Source organism: Saccopteryx leptura, chromosome 3 (genome assembly GCF_036850995.1).
Source record: "Saccopteryx leptura isolate mSacLep1 chromosome 3, mSacLep1_pri_phased_curated, whole genome shotgun sequence".
Taxonomy (NCBI): domain Eukaryota; kingdom Metazoa; phylum Chordata; class Mammalia; order Chiroptera; family Emballonuridae; genus Saccopteryx; species Saccopteryx leptura.
This window is the reverse complement of record NC_089505.1, coordinates 90,587,527-90,605,423: the sequence shown is the minus strand read 5'-3', so window position 1 is coordinate 90,605,423 and position 17,897 is coordinate 90,587,527. Positions and strand designations below refer to the sequence as shown.

The 17,897-nt window shown below is 61.1% G+C and overlaps 1 protein-coding gene across 9 annotated transcripts in view; it reads left to right on the top strand.

Moving 5' to 3' along the window:
* Window positions 1–17,897, top strand: part of CASZ1 (castor zinc finger 1) — a 150,602-nt gene that overhangs the window by 105,796 nt on the left and 26,909 nt on the right. For all 9 annotated transcript variants that reach the window (XM_066375046.1, XM_066375047.1, XM_066375048.1 and 6 more), the window contains one exon: window positions 17,039–17,521. In XM_066375046.1, coding sequence (XP_066231143.1) covers window positions 17,039–17,521 — 483 coding nt within the window. The remainder of the gene's footprint in view (window positions 1–17,038; window positions 17,522–17,897) is intronic.

Here is a 17,897-nt window from a genome sequence, read left to right as displayed (position 1 = left end):
CTTTTGCAGGATAGGAAAAGGGTCCTTTTGGAGCTCCTGGGAGGCCTTCAGGTGGATGGCAAACGGAGGTCCTCCCTAGAGACTCCTGGGAAGGAGACGGGGATGTTTTCTGTTTCCGGGTCCCTTGGGGGCCCAGGGGCAGATTGAGACAGGCTCCTTGCAGGGAAGGTGTTAACAAACAGCAGGTGATTAAACATGACAAGCGGTGACATTTCTGTGCAGGGTTCTCAGTCCCGGCAATGCCAAGAATGAAGCTATAAACCCTGACATTTTGTGTTATGCACTGAGAGGTTTTTAATAGACCTCTCTCCCTCTTCCCCAGTCTACTTCTCCTTCCCTTCTTCGCCTGCCCCGCCCCCACTGTATCCACCGCCCCCTGGAAAACTCCTACCTCCCCATTCAGCCTGGGCTCTCGGTTGCTGGTGTCCCAGCGGGTCTCCCGCCTCTCCCTCCCCTCACCCCCGGAGTCTTCCCTGCAGAGAGGGCCAGGTGCTCCACTGCCCTCCCCTCTTCTCTCCCCTTTCTCTGATCTTTCCTCTTGCCCCTTCTCTCTGTCTCTCTCTCTCTCTGTCTCTCTCTCTCTCTGTCTCTCTCTGTCTCTCTCATCCTCTCTCATCCCAACATGCCCCCCCCCATCCTTCACTCCCTCACCTCCTTTTTTTGGGTCCTGATCTCACAGCCTCACCCTTTGCTGCGGCTGTCCCAGTTGTCTGCAGTAGCAGGTGGCTGTCCCTGTGCCCTCTTTGTGTTAAATAACATTTTCAGACAGACTTGATGCGGGTGTTGGGAGATCCTGGGGCTTCGGATGGGATTTTCCCCACTTTTTTTTTTCTTTTCAATTTCCTTTTCTCCTTTTTGGGAAGGAGACGGGAGGGGGAGAGAAAGTTGCCCAGCGCTGCAAACAGTTGCTGGATTTATTCAGAAAGGGCCTGGCTGCTAACAGTTGTTCCTCTCCCAGAGAAACGTTGGAACAACTGGGGCCTCCTTTGTTCTGCTGGCAGAGCCCTGAGAAGGGCATTTGGAGGTGAGCGTAAAGCTCCAAGAGGGTCAGAGACACAGGGGAAGGGGCTGCCGCCTCAGTCCCCCTCAGGGAGGCACGGACGGTTCCTGGAGCTCCACAGGGCTTGGTCTAGAAGTCAGGCCGCACTCCCCCACACACACCACCACCACCACCACCCACCGGATCCCAGCTCTTCCCCAAATGAACTTGAGAAGCACTTAGTTTTCTGTATTCATTCAGTAAATATTTATTGGGTCAGGCGCTGTGCTAAAACAGCGGTCCCGTCCCACAGATCCTACGGTCTAGTGCGATGGAGAGGTGATTAAACACGTTGTTACAGAAGTGCTACCACATGGAGCAGGGCACAGTGAGAGGGCGGAGGGAGGAAGGGGGCCCTGCAGCATGTGATCATCTTGGAGAGCTTCCTGGAGGAAGCAACATTTCAGTTGGGACCCCTGAAGGATGCACAAGAGAGGAGGGGAGCCAGGCCCTGAGTCAGAGGAGGCAGGTGCTCCCCGTTCCACAGGTGCTGGCTGGCAGGCCAGAGATGGGTGGTGAGTTGTGCCACCTCACTGTGGCTGTGCCCCTTTGGGCTGTGGGTAAGTGGCCCAGAACTTGTTCTTCCAGCTAGCTGCCTTTCTACCAACCTAAGCCATCTGTGCCTGGCATGGGGGGCAGAGGCTGAGCAGGAATGTGGCTCAGCCCTGCCACAGGGGAATGGAGAATGATCAGGAAGTCAGAAAGTGCCACCAGGGACCGGGGACTACTCCTGCCTTTTCTGCCATCTAGTTCCCTCCACTGATGACTTGCTGAAGGGGGCAGGAGAAAGGCTGTAGACCTGCCTGGATGCAGAGCTGCGAGAGGAGCGGAGCCCAGGAGAGCATGCTGCGGTGGGCAGCATGTCTGTACGTCTGCTCGCCGCCCTCCTTCCCTGGTGCGCCAGCCCGGGCCTGGACTCGGGAAGCCTCTCTGGCGCTCACAGCTGGCCTCCCTTCTGTGCCCTCACGGGTGTGTGGGACACTCTGGGGCTGCTCTGTCTTCCCCATGACACTCTGAGCTCCCTGACACCTGACACCATTCCCCTTGGGTCTCTGGGGCCAGTGGGGGCAGTGTTAGTAGATGCTTGGGATGTACTTGAGACACTTAACCGGCCCAGGAAGAGGAGGACTTGTGTTAACCGTTACAGCAGACCAGCAAGGAGCCTGCAGACTGCCCCGTGGGGCCCTGGTGTCCAGAGAGATAGGCTCCATAGGTCCAGTTTCAGCTTCTTCACCAAGCCCAGAGCTGACCTCACATCCCGGGGTCACTCGGCCATAGCGATAGGGAGGCTGGAAGGCCCGCTGCCTGGAAGGGCCTGGCCGAGCTTAGAGTGCGTCCTTCCCCACCGTGCAGTGCCTTTGCCCAGAAGTCAGACGCAGGACACTCTACCTCCATACCAGTTCTCTGAGAAGGAGGAGCGGGGTGGGCTCCCTGTCCCCATGAAGGAGCTGGGGCAGGTTTCAGCCTTAATTACCCTTCCTCGTTCCATCTTGGTCCTGCCTTTCTCCCAGACTTAGCCTGGGGTCCCATAATGTGACCCCTTGTATCCACTTCCCAGAGCCCAGTGAAGACCCTAGGATGGACCCAGAGGCTCAGCCCTCCTAGGCACTTGGCAGCTGGGAGGGAGGGGCGTGCCGAAAGGGGAGGGGCGTCCGGAGCCAGGACTTGGCCCTCTGCCCCTGTAGGTCCACAGCCAGGTTTTCCTGTAATCCCCACATCCTGTTGCAGATCCTTAATCAGCTGGTGCCCAGGTTGGGCTGGACCCTGCGGTGACTCTCAGGGCTGTAGCCTGGAAAACATGAAGTGGAGCTTCCGGAGTTGGGGCTGGGGGCTATGAGGGTGAGGCAGGTGGAGGGGAGGAGAAGGGAACTGGGATGGGGGGTGGGGGAAAGCACAGGATGTGGACAGAGCCCAGCACCCACCGGCCCAGGCTGGGGGTGGAGGAGCAGCTGTTGCAGTCTGGGAACCAGGGATATATGGGAGGGCCAGGAGCCCCCCCCCCCAAACACCAGAGTCTGTGGGGATAGCCACATCCCTCTGATAGTGAGCAAGAACTGCAGGCAGGAAACAGCAGAGAGGGGACCCTGGATGACGTTGGCTCTTGGGGTCTATCCTGACCACAGCCAAAGTCCACGGCTGGAAGGGCTCCTGTGTGGCTGGGAGCTCTGCTTCCGGAGCAGGGATGAGGCAGAGAGCCTGGGAGAACTGTGTGCTCCAGGTTTGGGCACCCAGGGGCCTGGGCTGTGTCGGGGGAGCCGCAGGGGCCCTTTAGCAGGGAGCCAGGACCCCAGGATTGGCCGTAACATTTGCCAAGAGCAGCAGCCGGCCCTGGCGGTCCAGCCCGGCTCTGCAGTCCCTGCACGCATCTTGCGGAGAGTTGGGGGGTAGAGTGTACCCCTCCTGGACCTCCACTCCCTCAGCCCAGGGAGCGGTGGTGGAGGAGCGTGATGGGGGACGTGCAGGCCAGAGACAGCGTGGCATGGAAGCCAGGAGTGGGCTGGCTGGCAGCAGGCGGACAGACGGGCGTCTGTCCTGCCAGGGGCCCAGGCTGGCTATGCAGACAGCCTCTTTTCTATATGGAAATGAAGAATTTAGGCTAATGGAGCTCAACCATCTCTAATTTTGCGATGGCAGGAGGATTTTGATTGAAAGTAATTAAGCAAGCTAGCTGTAAAATTAATTAAAGCAAAAGGGGGGGATTTTTTATTGGATTGGATAGCGATATAGCGTCTGTCAGGCGGGGGACGGATGGGGGTGACCTGAATCCTCTGCCCTCCCCCCTCCCACTCGGGACGTTTATGTCACTTTAATCTCCTTACAGCGGCTGCTGTGCATTTGTTTGAAATAATCAAGGAAATATGGTCAGAAATTGTCAGCTTTCAGATCTAATTTACCTGACGGCCCCTGCGCGAGCCGGCGCGGCCGAGGGAGTGAGCGTGCGTGAGGGGGTGGGGGAGCCCGAGTGGGCACAGAGGACACCGGGCTCTGCAGGCCCCTCCCCGGGCCGCAGGCCCCCTCCGAGGGCAAGGGAAGGTGCTTCCCCAGGCCGGTGGGTGCCTCCCCAACACAGGGCCCCCCGCCACCCACCTGCTGCCTCCCGCCCCCCCCCCCCCTGCACGCTGTAACCAGCTTTGGGTTTAGGGACTATAGGATCAGAGAGGTGACAGTAATTCCGTACTCCAGATGGCTGACAACTGCTAAACCCCGCCACCAGGGCCACAGTTTTAAAAATACTCCTAAATGAGTCCCCTCATGTCCTCGTTGCCGGCCTCAGCAAGGGGGTTGTAGATGGAGATGGGCTGTAGGGAGGGTGGGTTGCCGGCTGGCCAGCGTCACCCAGAGCACCTCGCTGCCCCGTGCTGCCATCCCCACCTTCGCCCTCGGGGACCTCTCTCCCCCAGGCCCTTGCTCTGATCCCAGAATGGTGCCTGCCCTGTTTCCCCTCCAGAGCACCCCACACAAGTCCCTGCAAGAGGAAGCCCCCTCCCCCTGACCCGGGGCTCTCTTTCTCTCGTGACCGCCCACCCATGTGTCCTACCCATGTATAGGGGGTAAGCCAGGCTGCAGACAGCCAGACCACCCTGCTTCCCTTGGAGAGCTGAAGAGTCGGAGTTCCAGACCCCGCATCCCAGACGTGCTGGTTTGGAGCCCTCTGGGTCCCTTTGGGCCAGTGGAAGGCTTGAAGCCTAGCCAGCAGAGAACTCTTGTAGTATTGGGGGCTGGTGGGCCCTGGAGTGGTCTCCCCAGGCTGCAGAAAGTTCCCCTGCAAAACACAAACGTGTTGCAGTTTGATCTGCTGGCCATGAGAGGACCCAGCTCGGGAACTGGGTCTCCGGGTTTGACGAGTGAGTGAGTGGCCTGGGCTTTCGACGAGTTGCTCAGCCTCTCGGGCCTCAGACCCCTTCTGGTTCCAAAGTTCAATGCAAATCTAGCACAGCCTTTGCCAGGACAGCCACCACCCTGGGGAGCTAGCTCCTTGTCCAGCCAGAGCTCCTTGCCATGCCCCTGGGGCCAGGGAGAAGGTGGAGAGTTCTAGAAACAGAGCTGATGAGGATGAGCTACCTGATCACAGCTTGCCCAGCTTGGAGCGTCCCTCTTAGAAGGCCCTCTGTCCCTATAGCCCTCCTCAGAGCCTTGCCTTCCGCCAGCCCTTCTCCTAACCCTGAGTGTGCCTTCCATGCCCCACTCCACCAGCATGGGCACTGGGTGACTCAGTCGGCTTCCTCCAGCGGCGAGGGGGGTCAAGTGCCTCTTGTTCTTGCCAGCCTGGCTCCTAAGCAGAGCGGCTGGGGCTTGGGTAGCATTTGCCTGCCCCCTTGTTGATCTCTCTGCCTGGGCTCTGACATGTGTCACTCACTGTGGGGCAGGGGGTGGAGCCACACAGAGCTCCACCCCAGAGGAGGTGAGTGGGGTGAGGTTGGGGGGAATCAGCTGGCTCCTATTCACATCTTCAGGGCAAAGTTCTTGTGCCTGGAGCCCAGGTGGCCCTGAGGTCACCGGGGCACTGTACTCTGCTGTGTCCCTTGCTGGCTGTGTCTGCAAGGGCCTTGGTGAGAGGCAGTGGGATGGCCAGGCACCATGGGGGCCCAGCCAGGGCCAGATCTCAGGAGACATGCGGTTAGAAAGCGTCTCTGGCCTCCACCCAGCATCTCACCTCCACGTGTGGCTCGCAGCTGCTCACATCAGCCCCTGGGGCTGTGATGTGGAGGAACCAGCATGGGAGCCTGTGCCAGGGACCCGGCGGGCGGCTTGCCCTGGGCCAGGGACTGGCTTCTGGGCTTGGTGCCTGTCCAGGCTGTCAAAGGCAGGTGCCAAGGTGGACAGAGGCTGCAGCAGGCCCAGGCAGGTTGCACATTAAGGCACAGAGGGAGACAGAGAAGGCCAGGAGGAGGCTGTAGAGTGTTCTCATGGTCCTCATGGTGTCCACAGGTCAGCCCTTTGCTCTGCCATGTGGGAAGAACCTGAGTTGGGGATCCCATACTGAAAACCCGCTTTTGGAAATGAGTGCTACGTAGTGAAGAGAGAGAGCAGGGCAGATATGGTCAGTGGGCAGGGTAGGGCGGCCAAATTGGTCACGGGCTCTGGGGTTGTAAGGTCAGAGAACATCCGTGGGAGAGCATCCTTCCCCTCAACTTAGCCTGTGACAGACGGCCCGGGGGGAGGGGACAGGAGGGGGGGGTGGAGAAGTGAGAGGACAGCTTGGGGACCTGTCGAGTCCAGGGCCAGCCCAGCAGTACCTTGTTCTCCATTACCTGACTGGCATGAGATAGCACACATGTATGGTGGCCACCAAGGGTTCCTGCTGTTCCCTTTTCCCCAGCCCCCCAGGCAAGCTGGCCTCCTCCAGGGGGGGCCCTGCCTCTCTCTGAGGCTCCTCCCTGGCTCTGCGCCTCCCCCCCCCACACACACACACCAGCCAGGTGTCTGGGCCTCTCAGTGGAACCCTGGGCAGGGAGAACTGAAGGGTGACTGGCTGGGCCTGCCTGCCCAGGGGGTGTCCTGGCCAGTGGCTGGGCCTGCCTGCCCAGGGGGTGTCCTGGCCTCTGGCCAGCCCCCTGTGCCCATCTCCCTGAGAACCTCTGCAAAGGAGGATCCCAGCCATGGGGGCCCACGCTGGCCCAGCAGGCCGGGTGCTTCCTCCCTTTCTGTGGGGCCTTTCCCCTGAGTCTGTACTCATGCTCAGTAGGGGCCGAGGCTTCAGGAGAGCTCTCGGTAGGTGCTGCTGCATCACCCCGGCCACAGGAGCAGGGAGAGGTACCTGACCGACTGGGAGACAAGCCCGGAGTAGCTGGGGTCCAGCCCCGGGAATCATAAACTGCAGGGTCTGACGAAGCCGCAGTGCACGGTACCTGACACTCCCCCCCCCCCCCAGGACCGCGCTGGACTTGGCTGGATGTGATGGAGGGGAGGCACTGGGCTCCCGGAAGTGCCCGGGGCCAGGCTGGGCTCTGGCACCGCAGACAGAGCTTCTGGAGCCGGCTTGGCAGACGGCCTGCTGGTGTCAGACCCCCTCTCCTGCGCGCGGTGCCCGCTCTGCCACTGCAGACCCCAGGCTAGCAGCCTCGTGCAGACCCCGAATGGACCTTCCAGACCCCTCACTTCCCCCCCTCACCTCCGGCCTCAGTCCCTCACCCTTTAGGCCTGACGTCTGCCCAGCCCGGCCCTGGCAGTGGCCCGGCCTCTGTCCCCCCTGGCTTCCCAGTCGCATTTTGCTGCCAGCGCAGGGCACAGAGAAACTGCTGGCACTGCCAAAAACCCTGTGTGCGCTATGACTCCCCAAACATCCCTTTATTTTTATTGTTCTGTTAATTACTGTTTAAACTTTAATAAGTCACTTCGTCAGGAGGGGGGACCTGCCGTGAGCTTTTCTGTGCAAACACGGGCCCGGGAGTGACTCGGGTGTAATATAACCCTTTATGCGATGTGGGAATGTTTAGATTGTAACAGAAACTTGTTATTTTAATGATAGTTGTGGGGAGGGGGGTCTGAGCACAGAAGAGGAGGAAGGTGGGCACAGCCCTGCTCCCCTCGAGTCCCCGCTGAAGGCTGGGGGTGGCCTGGACACACCAGGGTGCTTCCTCACTGCCGAACACCGGGTTGGTGCGGCCCTTCCTGGGCGGCCCAGGGTCAGGCTCTCCCCGAAGGTGGGACGCCTCCTGAGAGACGCTCAGCGGTCCAGGGTGAGAGGGTCGTAGGGCCTGGATGGCCTAGGCAGGGGAAGGCCAAGGGGGATGTGGGGACTTGGGAGCTGGGGAAGCAGGAGGACACCAGGGCCATCAGGTGCCTAGGCAGAGGCAGGGCCGCGCGAACCGGGACTCGAGGCCCTGGCGGGCCGAGGAGGAAGCAGCCCTTCCCGCCCCGGAGGTGGGGACCCTGCTCACAGTGCCCATCCAGTCTGGTGGCAGCCACCAGGCACGGCACGGCTCTGTGCCAGGCATATCACCTGCGTCATCCCTTCAGCAACCCTGTTTCACGTGAGCACACGGAGGCCCAGGGCAGAGATGGAACTGGCATAAAGGGGCAAGCTGTAAGAGGGGGCCAAGTGTCCCACGGTGGCGCGTGTCGTTGGGAAGCCAAGTGCTCTCGCGTCCTCTCGGGGGGCTGGAAACTGTCCAGCAGTAGCCGGGTGGGGGAGGGCTCTGGGCCCACTGCTGGGAAGCGGTGTCCTCCCTCTCAGACCACGGGCAGAGTGCACCCCCGAGCCCCCCGCCCTGTTCTCCCTCAGGAGGAGGGGCTGCAAGGTGAAAGGCACATGGAAGTAAGGGCTGTCTCCAAGTCTGGGCACGGGCCACTTGTTGTCTTTCTCACAAGGCCTGGCTCGTCTCCGGGAGGTAGAGCCTGGGGCCAGGGTAGGGGTGGTCTGTCCGGGCCACCCCCTCTTGTTCTGGTTACCCCAACCCTCTCCACCCACAGGCATTCCTGCCCCAGACCTGCTTCCAGAGAGGGTGACACCTGGAGAGAGCCTCTTCCCTGCTCGGGCGGGTCCCTGAGGGGACCTCAGGCCTCTGGGCCCCGCTTCCCTGCTCTGTCTGCGCTCAGTCCCTCTGTCTGTCCTTCCATCCACGCAGCCGAGCCTCTGCCCTGGGCCGGTGCTGGGCAGCAGAAGTGGAGAGCCCTGTGCTTGCCCTGAAGGGCCCACGCCCAGCGGGCTCAGGGAAGGGCTGTGAGGGGGGCACAACCAGGTGCCCACCCCCCACCCGCCAGGGCGCGCCTGGCTAGCCGAGGTGAAGACCCTTGCGCCCACACATCCGGTCTCTCCTCTCCCTCTGTGCTGGCCTCGCACGAGGGCCCGCGGGGCCCGAGGTCCAGGGCCTGGGCTCCTCCTCCCTGCCTCCTGCCCACGGGGCCCGAGGTCCAGGGCCTGGGCTCCTTGGCGCTGGAGGCCAGAGCCCCCGGACGGCAGCAGTGCGGGCCAGGAATCGCTGAGGTTTTCCTTTTCCGAGCAGTGCGTTTCCCTAAATTGTCTTTGACTGCGTGCATGGGTAATGAAAGTTTATGCCCTTGTTAGAAGGACGGGCGGCCAGTTCCAGTTAGAACTGGGGCTGTCTCCCTGCCAGCCCCCGCTGCCCCCCACCCCACCAGGAGAGGGACCGTGAGCACAAGTGTGTGAGTGTGCGCACACACACACACCCCCCCGCCCCCCCCCCCCCCGTGGGTGGGTGAGGAGGCTGTTAGGGGAAGGGAGAGGGGACGGGAAAAAAAAGAAAAAAAAATTTCCATATTTGTGTAAGTTGCTTTAAAAGCATTTTATCATGTCATAAAAAAGGGAAGTACTCTCAGAAATTGATCCTCTCCGCCTGCCCATTGGACAGAAGGACGTTGGGATGTTAATGGCCACCCTGCTCCAGGGTGGCTTATTAAAAAATTTATACATAAATGCTTAAAATTGCATAAATTATTTAAAAAAAACCAACAAAGTAAGCAATTTGAATTCCCTCTTTTCCTCCCCTTCGCCGCTCCGTCCCACTTCTGCGCATGTGTGTGTCCCCCCCACCACGTTCCAGCCCCTCATTGTGGCCCCCCACCCCGGCCTGTCCCCTCCCCTCCCCTCCCCTCCCCTCCTTGGGGCTTTCCCCCTTCTCTCCACTTCCCACCGCACCCCCCGGGGGGTGCTGTCCTCCCTGCCCTCCTCGGGGGTTCCCCCGCCTCGCCCACAAATGAACAGGACAGTCGGCCCACGACCAAACACTCGCGTGCACACGCACTAATAAAAACACCACTAATGCCCCAAATCGCAAAATTAAATATTAAGGCCAGAGGAGGCGGACGCGGAGCAGAGCCGCCGCCGGTGCCGCCGTCGCCGAACTTGGAGCTGATGAGTGTGTCTCTCGCAGGCGTGGAATGTCACCCACACATCCTGGAGACTGGAGTGGGGAGTTTTATGATGGTTTTTCATTGATTTGTTTCCCCAGCGCAGCTGCCGACCTCTATTGAGGGACAAACATAATCAGCGCTGACGCAAATTAGATGGTTATTCGTTTTGAAAATTGACAGAAAAACAATAAAAAAGATGAAATGCTCCCAAATCAATAGATATAATGAAATTCAAATAATCCGAGAGATGAGGTCTCCATGGCAACTGATAATGTGGAAAAGAAAACAATTTAATAAAGGACAGACACACTTTGAAAACAGATTGGGCCCAGGGAGGGGGGCGGGCGGGCGGAGGGCTGTGCGCGGGCTGGCTGGCGAGTGAAGGATCACTGTCCGTCCCAAGGACACCCGCCATAATTAAGCGAGGCTTTCGGCCCCAGAAAGTGCAGATTCAGGTTTTAATACACAAAATTATTTCAGGAGCAGTGAATCGGAAAGTCGTTTGTAATGACCTTCCTGAGAGGCCCGGGCGCGGGGCATGTTGGAGGCTGGGCGGCCTGGCCGGCTGAGTTATGGCATATTTGTGTTTTTATAGTGCGGAGGGGAGGGGGTGGGGGGGAGGGGGAGAGAAGGTTAAACAGTATTTACAGCTCAGTTGTTTTCAGAGAGGAAAGAGAAATAGAGTTCATGGGAGACGCAGCGGGCAGGCAGTGGGTGAGCGGGGTGGCCTCGGGGGCGAGGTGGGAGAGGAGGTGGGCCCGGGGGGCTGCCCCCCTCGGGCTGCCTGCCCTCTCGCCCTCAGGACCCAGAAGGGATGCCAGGAGAGGCCGAGGGTGCCTGGGAGTGGCCTCCCCACTCCGGTTGCTAATGGGGTCTTCCACCGAGACCCCTCTGGGGATGCGGTGGGAGCCCACGTCCAGGCTCTGCGCGCGTCCGGCCGCCACACCTGCTTCAGTGAAAAGTCAGGGCTTTGCCGCGGCCACTGTGGAGAGGTCGCCCCAGGCCCCCGCCTCTCCCTGGCTCCCTTGATCCTGTCGTTCTCAGCATGGAAGCCGGTCACTCCTTTGGACGGTGCTGCCCTGTTGAGACCTGGGCTGCGTCTAGGGGGTGCCCAGCCTTAGGCAGGTGGGAAGGGCTGGGACAACAGCACGCCCCGTTGCAGCGGCCCGCAGCTGACAGCCTCCCTGCCCCTCTCCTTGGCCTCATCTTCCTGCTTACCTTGTGCACACAAAAAGGGGAAAGCCTGGTCCCTTAGGACTTGGCAGAGGCAGGGGCCACGGACAGGGACCCAGCCAAGACCAAGCAGAGCCTCTCCCTCCACGGCTCTTCAGAGCCACTTGCCTGGGCCGGGCAGATTGGGCACAGAGAGCCAGTCCCCCCGGAGACCCACCCTCAGGCTCCGTGTCCCCGTCGGGCTGCAGGAACCGTGTCTGCTCCGTCGTGGTGCCCACGTGTGGCATTGCCAGTTTCTGGGCTGCTCTGTATGTGCACATGTGACTCTAATGTGATTGCACAAACGCAGAGACGCCCAAGTGTGTGCACGCGCACATGGCCCGTGTGTGTGCGCGCCATGTGTGTGTTTTAAATCTCCCCTGGGTGGTAACTCTTTTTTTTCTCCCCTTCCTGTTTGGCTGTGACCTGGGGGAGATTGATAGCCAGCCTGTGCGGTGGATGCTAACAGTTCCCCTGATTTATAGAGTTACTTACGCTAAGTGAGGCCACTTAGACGCGTCTGGATAGTAAACCTTTTAACTGGACTAAAAAAATCATAATAAATAAATAAACAAAGGGGGGCAAGTAGGGCGCGGCAGGCCCCCCCCAACAGCTTGGAGTTGTTGGGGACCAGGGCACTTGGCTGAGAGCCCTGTGGGGAAACAGTGACCACTCCTCCCATCCCCAGAAGCTGGGAGGCCCTCCTGTTCCCAGGTGGGGGTGGGTTTGGGCCCAAGAGGGCAGGACACCCCTCCCCTAGGGGACAGGTTCTGTTTGGGAGAGGGGGCCACAGCTGGAGAAGATGGGGAGGGGACTGTTAAGATGGAGATGGCTGTATGCTGGGGAGGGGAGAGAGCTGGGAGGGAGTGTGGAGCCACTCAGGAAGCCTGCGGGGGAGCAGGGAGTGGGGTCGCTGCCTCTAGGAATCCTTCCTTGTTTCCCACACCCCTGGCTCCTGTGGCCCCTAAACTTTTCAGCACGGCGGTTTTACTCGCCATGACTTGAAGGTCTGCCCCTCATCTGAATTGAACAGTTGTTCTCGCAGGGGCAGGACGACGGCCTGTCTCGCTCACCTCGTACCCTCAGCACCCAGCCCAGGGCCTGATCTGTAGAAGGAGCTCAGAGAGTATGTTGAACGCACCTCTGAATGGAAGGCTGTAGCAGGTGTGTGTGGGTAGGGGTGGGGAGAATTCAGACCGCGACCTTGGACGTCCGAGCTCGGTGGTAGTAATCCAACTGCAGCACTAACGCTAGGTCACCGCGGGCAGTTATCAACTTTGCGGGCTCTGCTTCTTCATCTGGAAATGGGGACAGGACAGTGGCCTTGTGGGGATATCGGGGATCACTGAGCTGACACTCTAAAGTGCCCAGCACTGTCCCCTGCACCAGGGAGGTGCTCAGGGGGTGCCAGCCACTGCCTCCCTATAGGTGGCATAGCCCGGGAGAGCCACCAGAGTGACCCCGCAGTGCCTGACAGGCAGGTGGGCCCTGGAGCACCCCCACCCCAGGTGACGGGTGTCCGGCCCCTGCCTCACCACCTCCTGATATACAGCGGGCATTAGGCCGCCCAAAGGGGACACTGCATCCTTAGGAAGAAATATGTCCTCATTTTTCTTAAACACCGTTTCCACTGAGTGAAATGTTTAGAAGGGACGCAGAGGGAGAACTTTATTTCCTACCAGGGAGTTCAGAGCCACCGGGCAGAGCCCATAAAGCACCCAGAGCCTGGTCGCTGACAGGCCGCCCAGCCTCGAAACGCATTACTCACGGGTGAGGAGGGGCTGCCAGGTCTGCCCAGCCCCTGGGGACTGCTCCCCCCAAGGCGGGACACGCAGGTTCTGAGACCGGAGCCATGGGCACCGGAGCCTCTGATCCCCTTGCGTCAGGGCAGGGGAAGGCCCGCCCCGACCAGGCGAGGAGGGGCAGCCGTGTCGGCCACCCCCCACCCCCAGCCCGCACCTTAGTCCCCAGCGATCGATCGATCGGGGATGAGAGGCCCAGCTGCAGCCACAGGAGCCACTCTGCCCCCCGCCCCCCAGAACTGACAAGAGCCCTGGCCTTCCCCAGCCTTCGGAGGGGGGGATGAGATGCCTGCCATCACAGGCCCTTCTCCTGAGGCCCTCCCTTCATTCGATTTCTGAAGCTGGCTGATTTGAATATTTATAAATATCAGTAAATTATTTATTGTAGCAATCTGCTGCACCATTTTACCCATCGCTGTTAACACTTTAGGGGGATTTGTGTTGTGGGAACCGGGAGTGGGGGGCGAGGAGGCGACGATTTCCTAGAGCCCACCTGTGGCCTGAAAGGGGACACCGTGGTGGCCCCAGCCCCTGGCCGCCCTGGCCTTCGTGAACTCCGACTCAAGGGCCATCTCGTGGCTTCAGGATCAGTTTCCTCCCCTTTTGAATGGAACAGTGGCGGCACCGGCTGTACTGGCTCCTGACGAGGCATCATGGGATAGGGCCGGGAACGGGGCATGGATGGTCCAGTCCTGCCCCTTCTTTCCCCCACCCCGAGCCGGGCCCACTCGGGTCCGAGATGAGAGCTGCCTGCTAGGAGCCTGTTGACTTTGGAGTGCTGAAAGGGAAGGTTCTTTCCCTGGGAGCCAGAGAGGGACTGTTGGTTCCTGAGAGGGCCATGGGCCCCCAGCCCAGCCCTCCAGCCTCTCCTTCCTCCCCTCCCCCTCTGGCCAGGTGCGGTTTCCTGGCCTTGGGGTGTTGTGCCGAGGTGTGGCACCACACCTGTCGGTGCCCTCCCAGGACTCAGCCGCCTTCTCCCCGGCCCTTGCTGGCCAGGCTCTGTGCTTGGCACAGACAGGCCCCTCTCACCGTGCAGTCCTGCAGCCCTGTCAGCGGGAGCAAGCTTGCCTGGGGCCCAGAGCGAGCAAGGGGCAGGACCAGGCGATGAACTAACTCATGGCTGCCTGACCCCAGGGGCCAAGCCAGAACCAGGTACAGTGCCACCTCCCAGGGGTCACCCCAGCTGTCTCAGAGCCCCTGGGCCAGAGGCTAGAGGCTGGGAGAGCCCGCCATGCCTGCCTGTGTGCAGGTGCCGGCCCTGCTCCTTTCCCAGGCCTGGCCGGGCCCGCCCCAGCTGCCCTGCCCCTTACCTCATCGGGGGCACCCGTCCCCGGGTACGCAGCATGGGAGTCCCCCCGCCTTCCACCCGCCAGCCCAAGCCTGCCTCCTGGGCAGTATTGTTCCCAGAGGAAGTGTCCAGTGTAAATAGAGCAGCGGGCAGGCTGGTGGTGGGACGGAGATGAAAGGGGCAGTGACAGGCCGGGGACGGATGGCTTCCTCCCATTGAGGCCTGGCCACAGCGTTTATATTTTAGGGAAGAAAGTCAGGGAATGTTTACATGGACAGGAGCCTGGGGTCAGACCACAAGGGGGGTAGTCTGCAGGTCCCAGGCCCCGATGGACAAGGGAGGGGAGAAAGGCCCCATGGGGTGGGCAGGCCCCCGATATTTCCGCAAGGCTGGCAGGCAGCTTGGGCCGCAGCTCTTGCACACCCCCTCGGCCGTCCCGGCCTTGCACGCATTCCCACTTACTGAGGACAGCCTGCCTCCTGCCCTGCGCCCCAGGCCCACGTGCCTTCTTCACCTCCACCCCTGGGACCAGAAGTAGAGTCAGAGGGAGGGCAACATCTGGAAGGCAGGTGGGCTGGGGCAGAGCAGCAGCTGGAGGGCAGGTGTAGGTGATGTAGGTAGAACAAAGGGGCCTGCAGGCTGGGGGTGGGCTCAGGGTACACAGCTGCATCACAGCTTGTCGGGGCCCAGGGGGGACCACGCCAGGCACACGGCCGAGATCAGGAGAGGGTGGGCTGGGCTTGGGTGGGCCCAAGTGCCGGGAGGCTCCAGGATGGGTGGGGGCCCGGGGAGGGGGTGTCACCAGCAGCAAGTGCAGCCTGGGAGCTTCTGCTTCCCTCTTCCTTGGGATAAATATTTATAGATTCATTTGCCGTCTGCCATGCACACTTGGCTGCTTACCTCCCAGTAAAAATAGAGCAGGCGTCCCCACTCCCACCCTTCCCTTCCCCACCAGGGCAGGGGACAGAGGGGGCCAGGTGGGGCTTGTTCTGCTCTCCGTAGGCCGGCTGGAGGAAACTCGGTGTCACGGAGCCTGGCGGCTGGCCCGGCGGTTGGGTGAGATGTGTGATTAGGGGCCCCATCCCTGGGCTTCGAGAAGGAGCCCCATGTCAGTGCTTGGAGCCTTGGGTGTGGGCTGCACGAACTTGGAGATGTGGACCAACATGGGTAGAGCGGGCATCTGGCTCGGGCAAGGGTGGAGCCCGGCAGAGCCAGGGCCATAGGCCTGGGATGACTGGACTGGGCTAAGTTGACCCTTGCCTGACGCTGGGCTAGGCTGGGCTGGGGTCACTGGGCCACTCTGGGCCAAGTGAGGCCACACATGGGCAGTTAGCTTCAAGGCAAGGCTCTGAGGTCACTGGGTGTGGTCTGTGTCACTGGGGACGACTCTCCATGTGTACAAGCCAAGTCTACCTGTGGGCAGGCACAGGTATGGCCATCCCTGTCTGTGTCTCTCAGTGGGCTTCCAGGTGTGGGGGGGTCTTAGGATGTTGATCCATTATGGCGAAGCCTCTTCTAACTGTGGACTGGAGAGCAGGGCTCCTCTTCTCACTTAACATCTGACCTCTGTGGAGACTTGGACGTGCCCGCTCCTGTTGGGGGACGTGTGAGGGAGTCCTGCAGTTGAGAAGCTTCGGTGGGGCTCCCTGCGCACAGTCTCTGTCGCGGCACTGCCCTCCCTGCCCCTGGCTCCACCACAGGGACGCACAGTTAGGAGTAGCTCCCTAAATGGATGGACGGACAGATAGGCAGACAGGCAGACAGCTGCACCAATCAACACAGATACGTGTGTGTCTCCCCTTGCGGGCCTTGGTGGCAGGCCCCAGGCTGTCGCAGAGTGGGCTTGCCATGTGCCACCTAGGACCGCGGCAGCCCACCCAGCGGCATAAGGGAGGTGGTGGCACTCAGGCAGCCTCATCAGGGTCCCCGTGTCTGCACCGGCCCGTCCCGGTCGGGGATCAGGCACTGCACCTATGGCCTCCCACAGCTGAGGCGGCGGCTTCTCCACACTGGCCAGGCCTCCCGGGGCTGCAGGAGGTGGCTGAGGCGGAGAAGGCCTAGTAGGGGCCTCAGGCCAGTACAAGTGGCACTCAGAGGGGCTGTGAAGAGCTCTGTCCTTGGGCTGCCCCGGTTGAGGCCTGGAGAAGGGGGAGGAGATAGAAGATGCCTGGAGGAGACAGAGAGGGTCTTTGAGGAGGCCGGGAGGACCCTGACAAGGAAGGCTGGAGAAATGGAGAGCTTACGGCTCTCCAGTGAGCAGCGGCTGGCATCAGGTGGGGCCCAGGGAGCAGCGGGCCAGGCAGGGCGCTGCCAGGGCAACGCTCAGGTGAGAACAGGTGCCAACCGCATGCTGCGGGGCGGGAAGGCAGGAGGCAGCCGCTCTGCTCACTGGCTCTCAGCCGTCTTCTCCCAGCGGGCCGCGTGGTAGCGTGGACGCGCACAGGCGGGTCAGGCTGTTGTCACACACCAGCTTTGCCCCACGACCAGCCCCTCAGCCTGTATGCTACCTGGAGCCTGGCCGGACTGCCTCTCAGAGGAGGTACCTGGGGCCAAACAGTGTAGGAAATGCTTCTAGGAACCAGGCGCTGGAAAGAAGACTACCCCTTGTGTTTGACGAGTGCTTCATTCATTTGTTCATTTGTTTACAAAATACTCCTTGAACCAGCTAGTACGTGCTCGCTTGGTGCCAGGCTGTGGGACAGAGCAGTGGGCAAGCGTGGCCCCCCAGAGGTCACGGTCTAGTGAGGGGTTGGGACATGCGCCAGGCGGTCTCGGGGCAGGGTGACGGAGTCATGACTGGGAAGACGTCCAGCTCGGGGGATGTGGAGGTGGGTGGCCAAGGCCTGGCCCGCGTGCCTCTGACCTCTCTCTCCATCTCCGCAGCTGAAGGCACCCGGTGCACCGACCCGGCCACGGGCAAGCCCGCGATGGCAGCCAAGCGCAAAGGCGGCCTGAAGCTCAACGCCATCTGCGCCAAGCTGAGCCGCCAGGTAGTGGTGGAGAAGGGGGTGGAAGTCGGCACCCACCCAGAGGGCGGCCCCCTGAGGCCTCAGGACAAAGAGCGTGGCGCCCCCGAGGCGGAGGCGGCCCGGGCCCCACGCAGTGAAGAAGACAAGAGGCGGGCGGTGATTGAAAAGTGGGTCAACGGGGAGTACAGTGACGAGCCTGCGCCCGTGCTGGCGCGGCCCGCCCGCGAGGGCCTGGAGCTGCCGCCCGAGGGCGTCTACATGGTGCAGCCCCAGGGCTGCAGCGACGAGGAGGACCACAGCGAGGAGCTCCCCAAGGACAGCAGCGTGGCAGAGGACAAGGACATAGACAGGGCCGCCTCCAAGGACGACAGCGGCCCCAGTGCCAAGCACGCCACAGGTGGGTGTCTGAGGCCCTGGACAGGATGTAACCTGGTGAGCAGGCCCAGTGGGGAAGGAGGGTTGTATCCATGGAACATGCCCGCTTCCTGCACTCTTGTTCCGATTATTGGCACCTTGTTCCGACCCAGCGAGGACTCTGAGGACGTGGGCTGGGGCCACGCTAGTGACCAGGATGGGGATGTGGGCAGGGGGCAGGGGGAACACTGGGGGTAAGAAGGGAAGGATCTGAAAAGGCAGCTTTCCAAGTGTGAGAGCAGGTCTGGGGGTGGGGGCTGCTGAGCACACAGTGGGTCTTCAGGAAGTAATGGAAGGAGGGGATAGGTGGGTAGACAGACACACCCGGTGGAGGCAGACAGACGGACAGCTACACACAG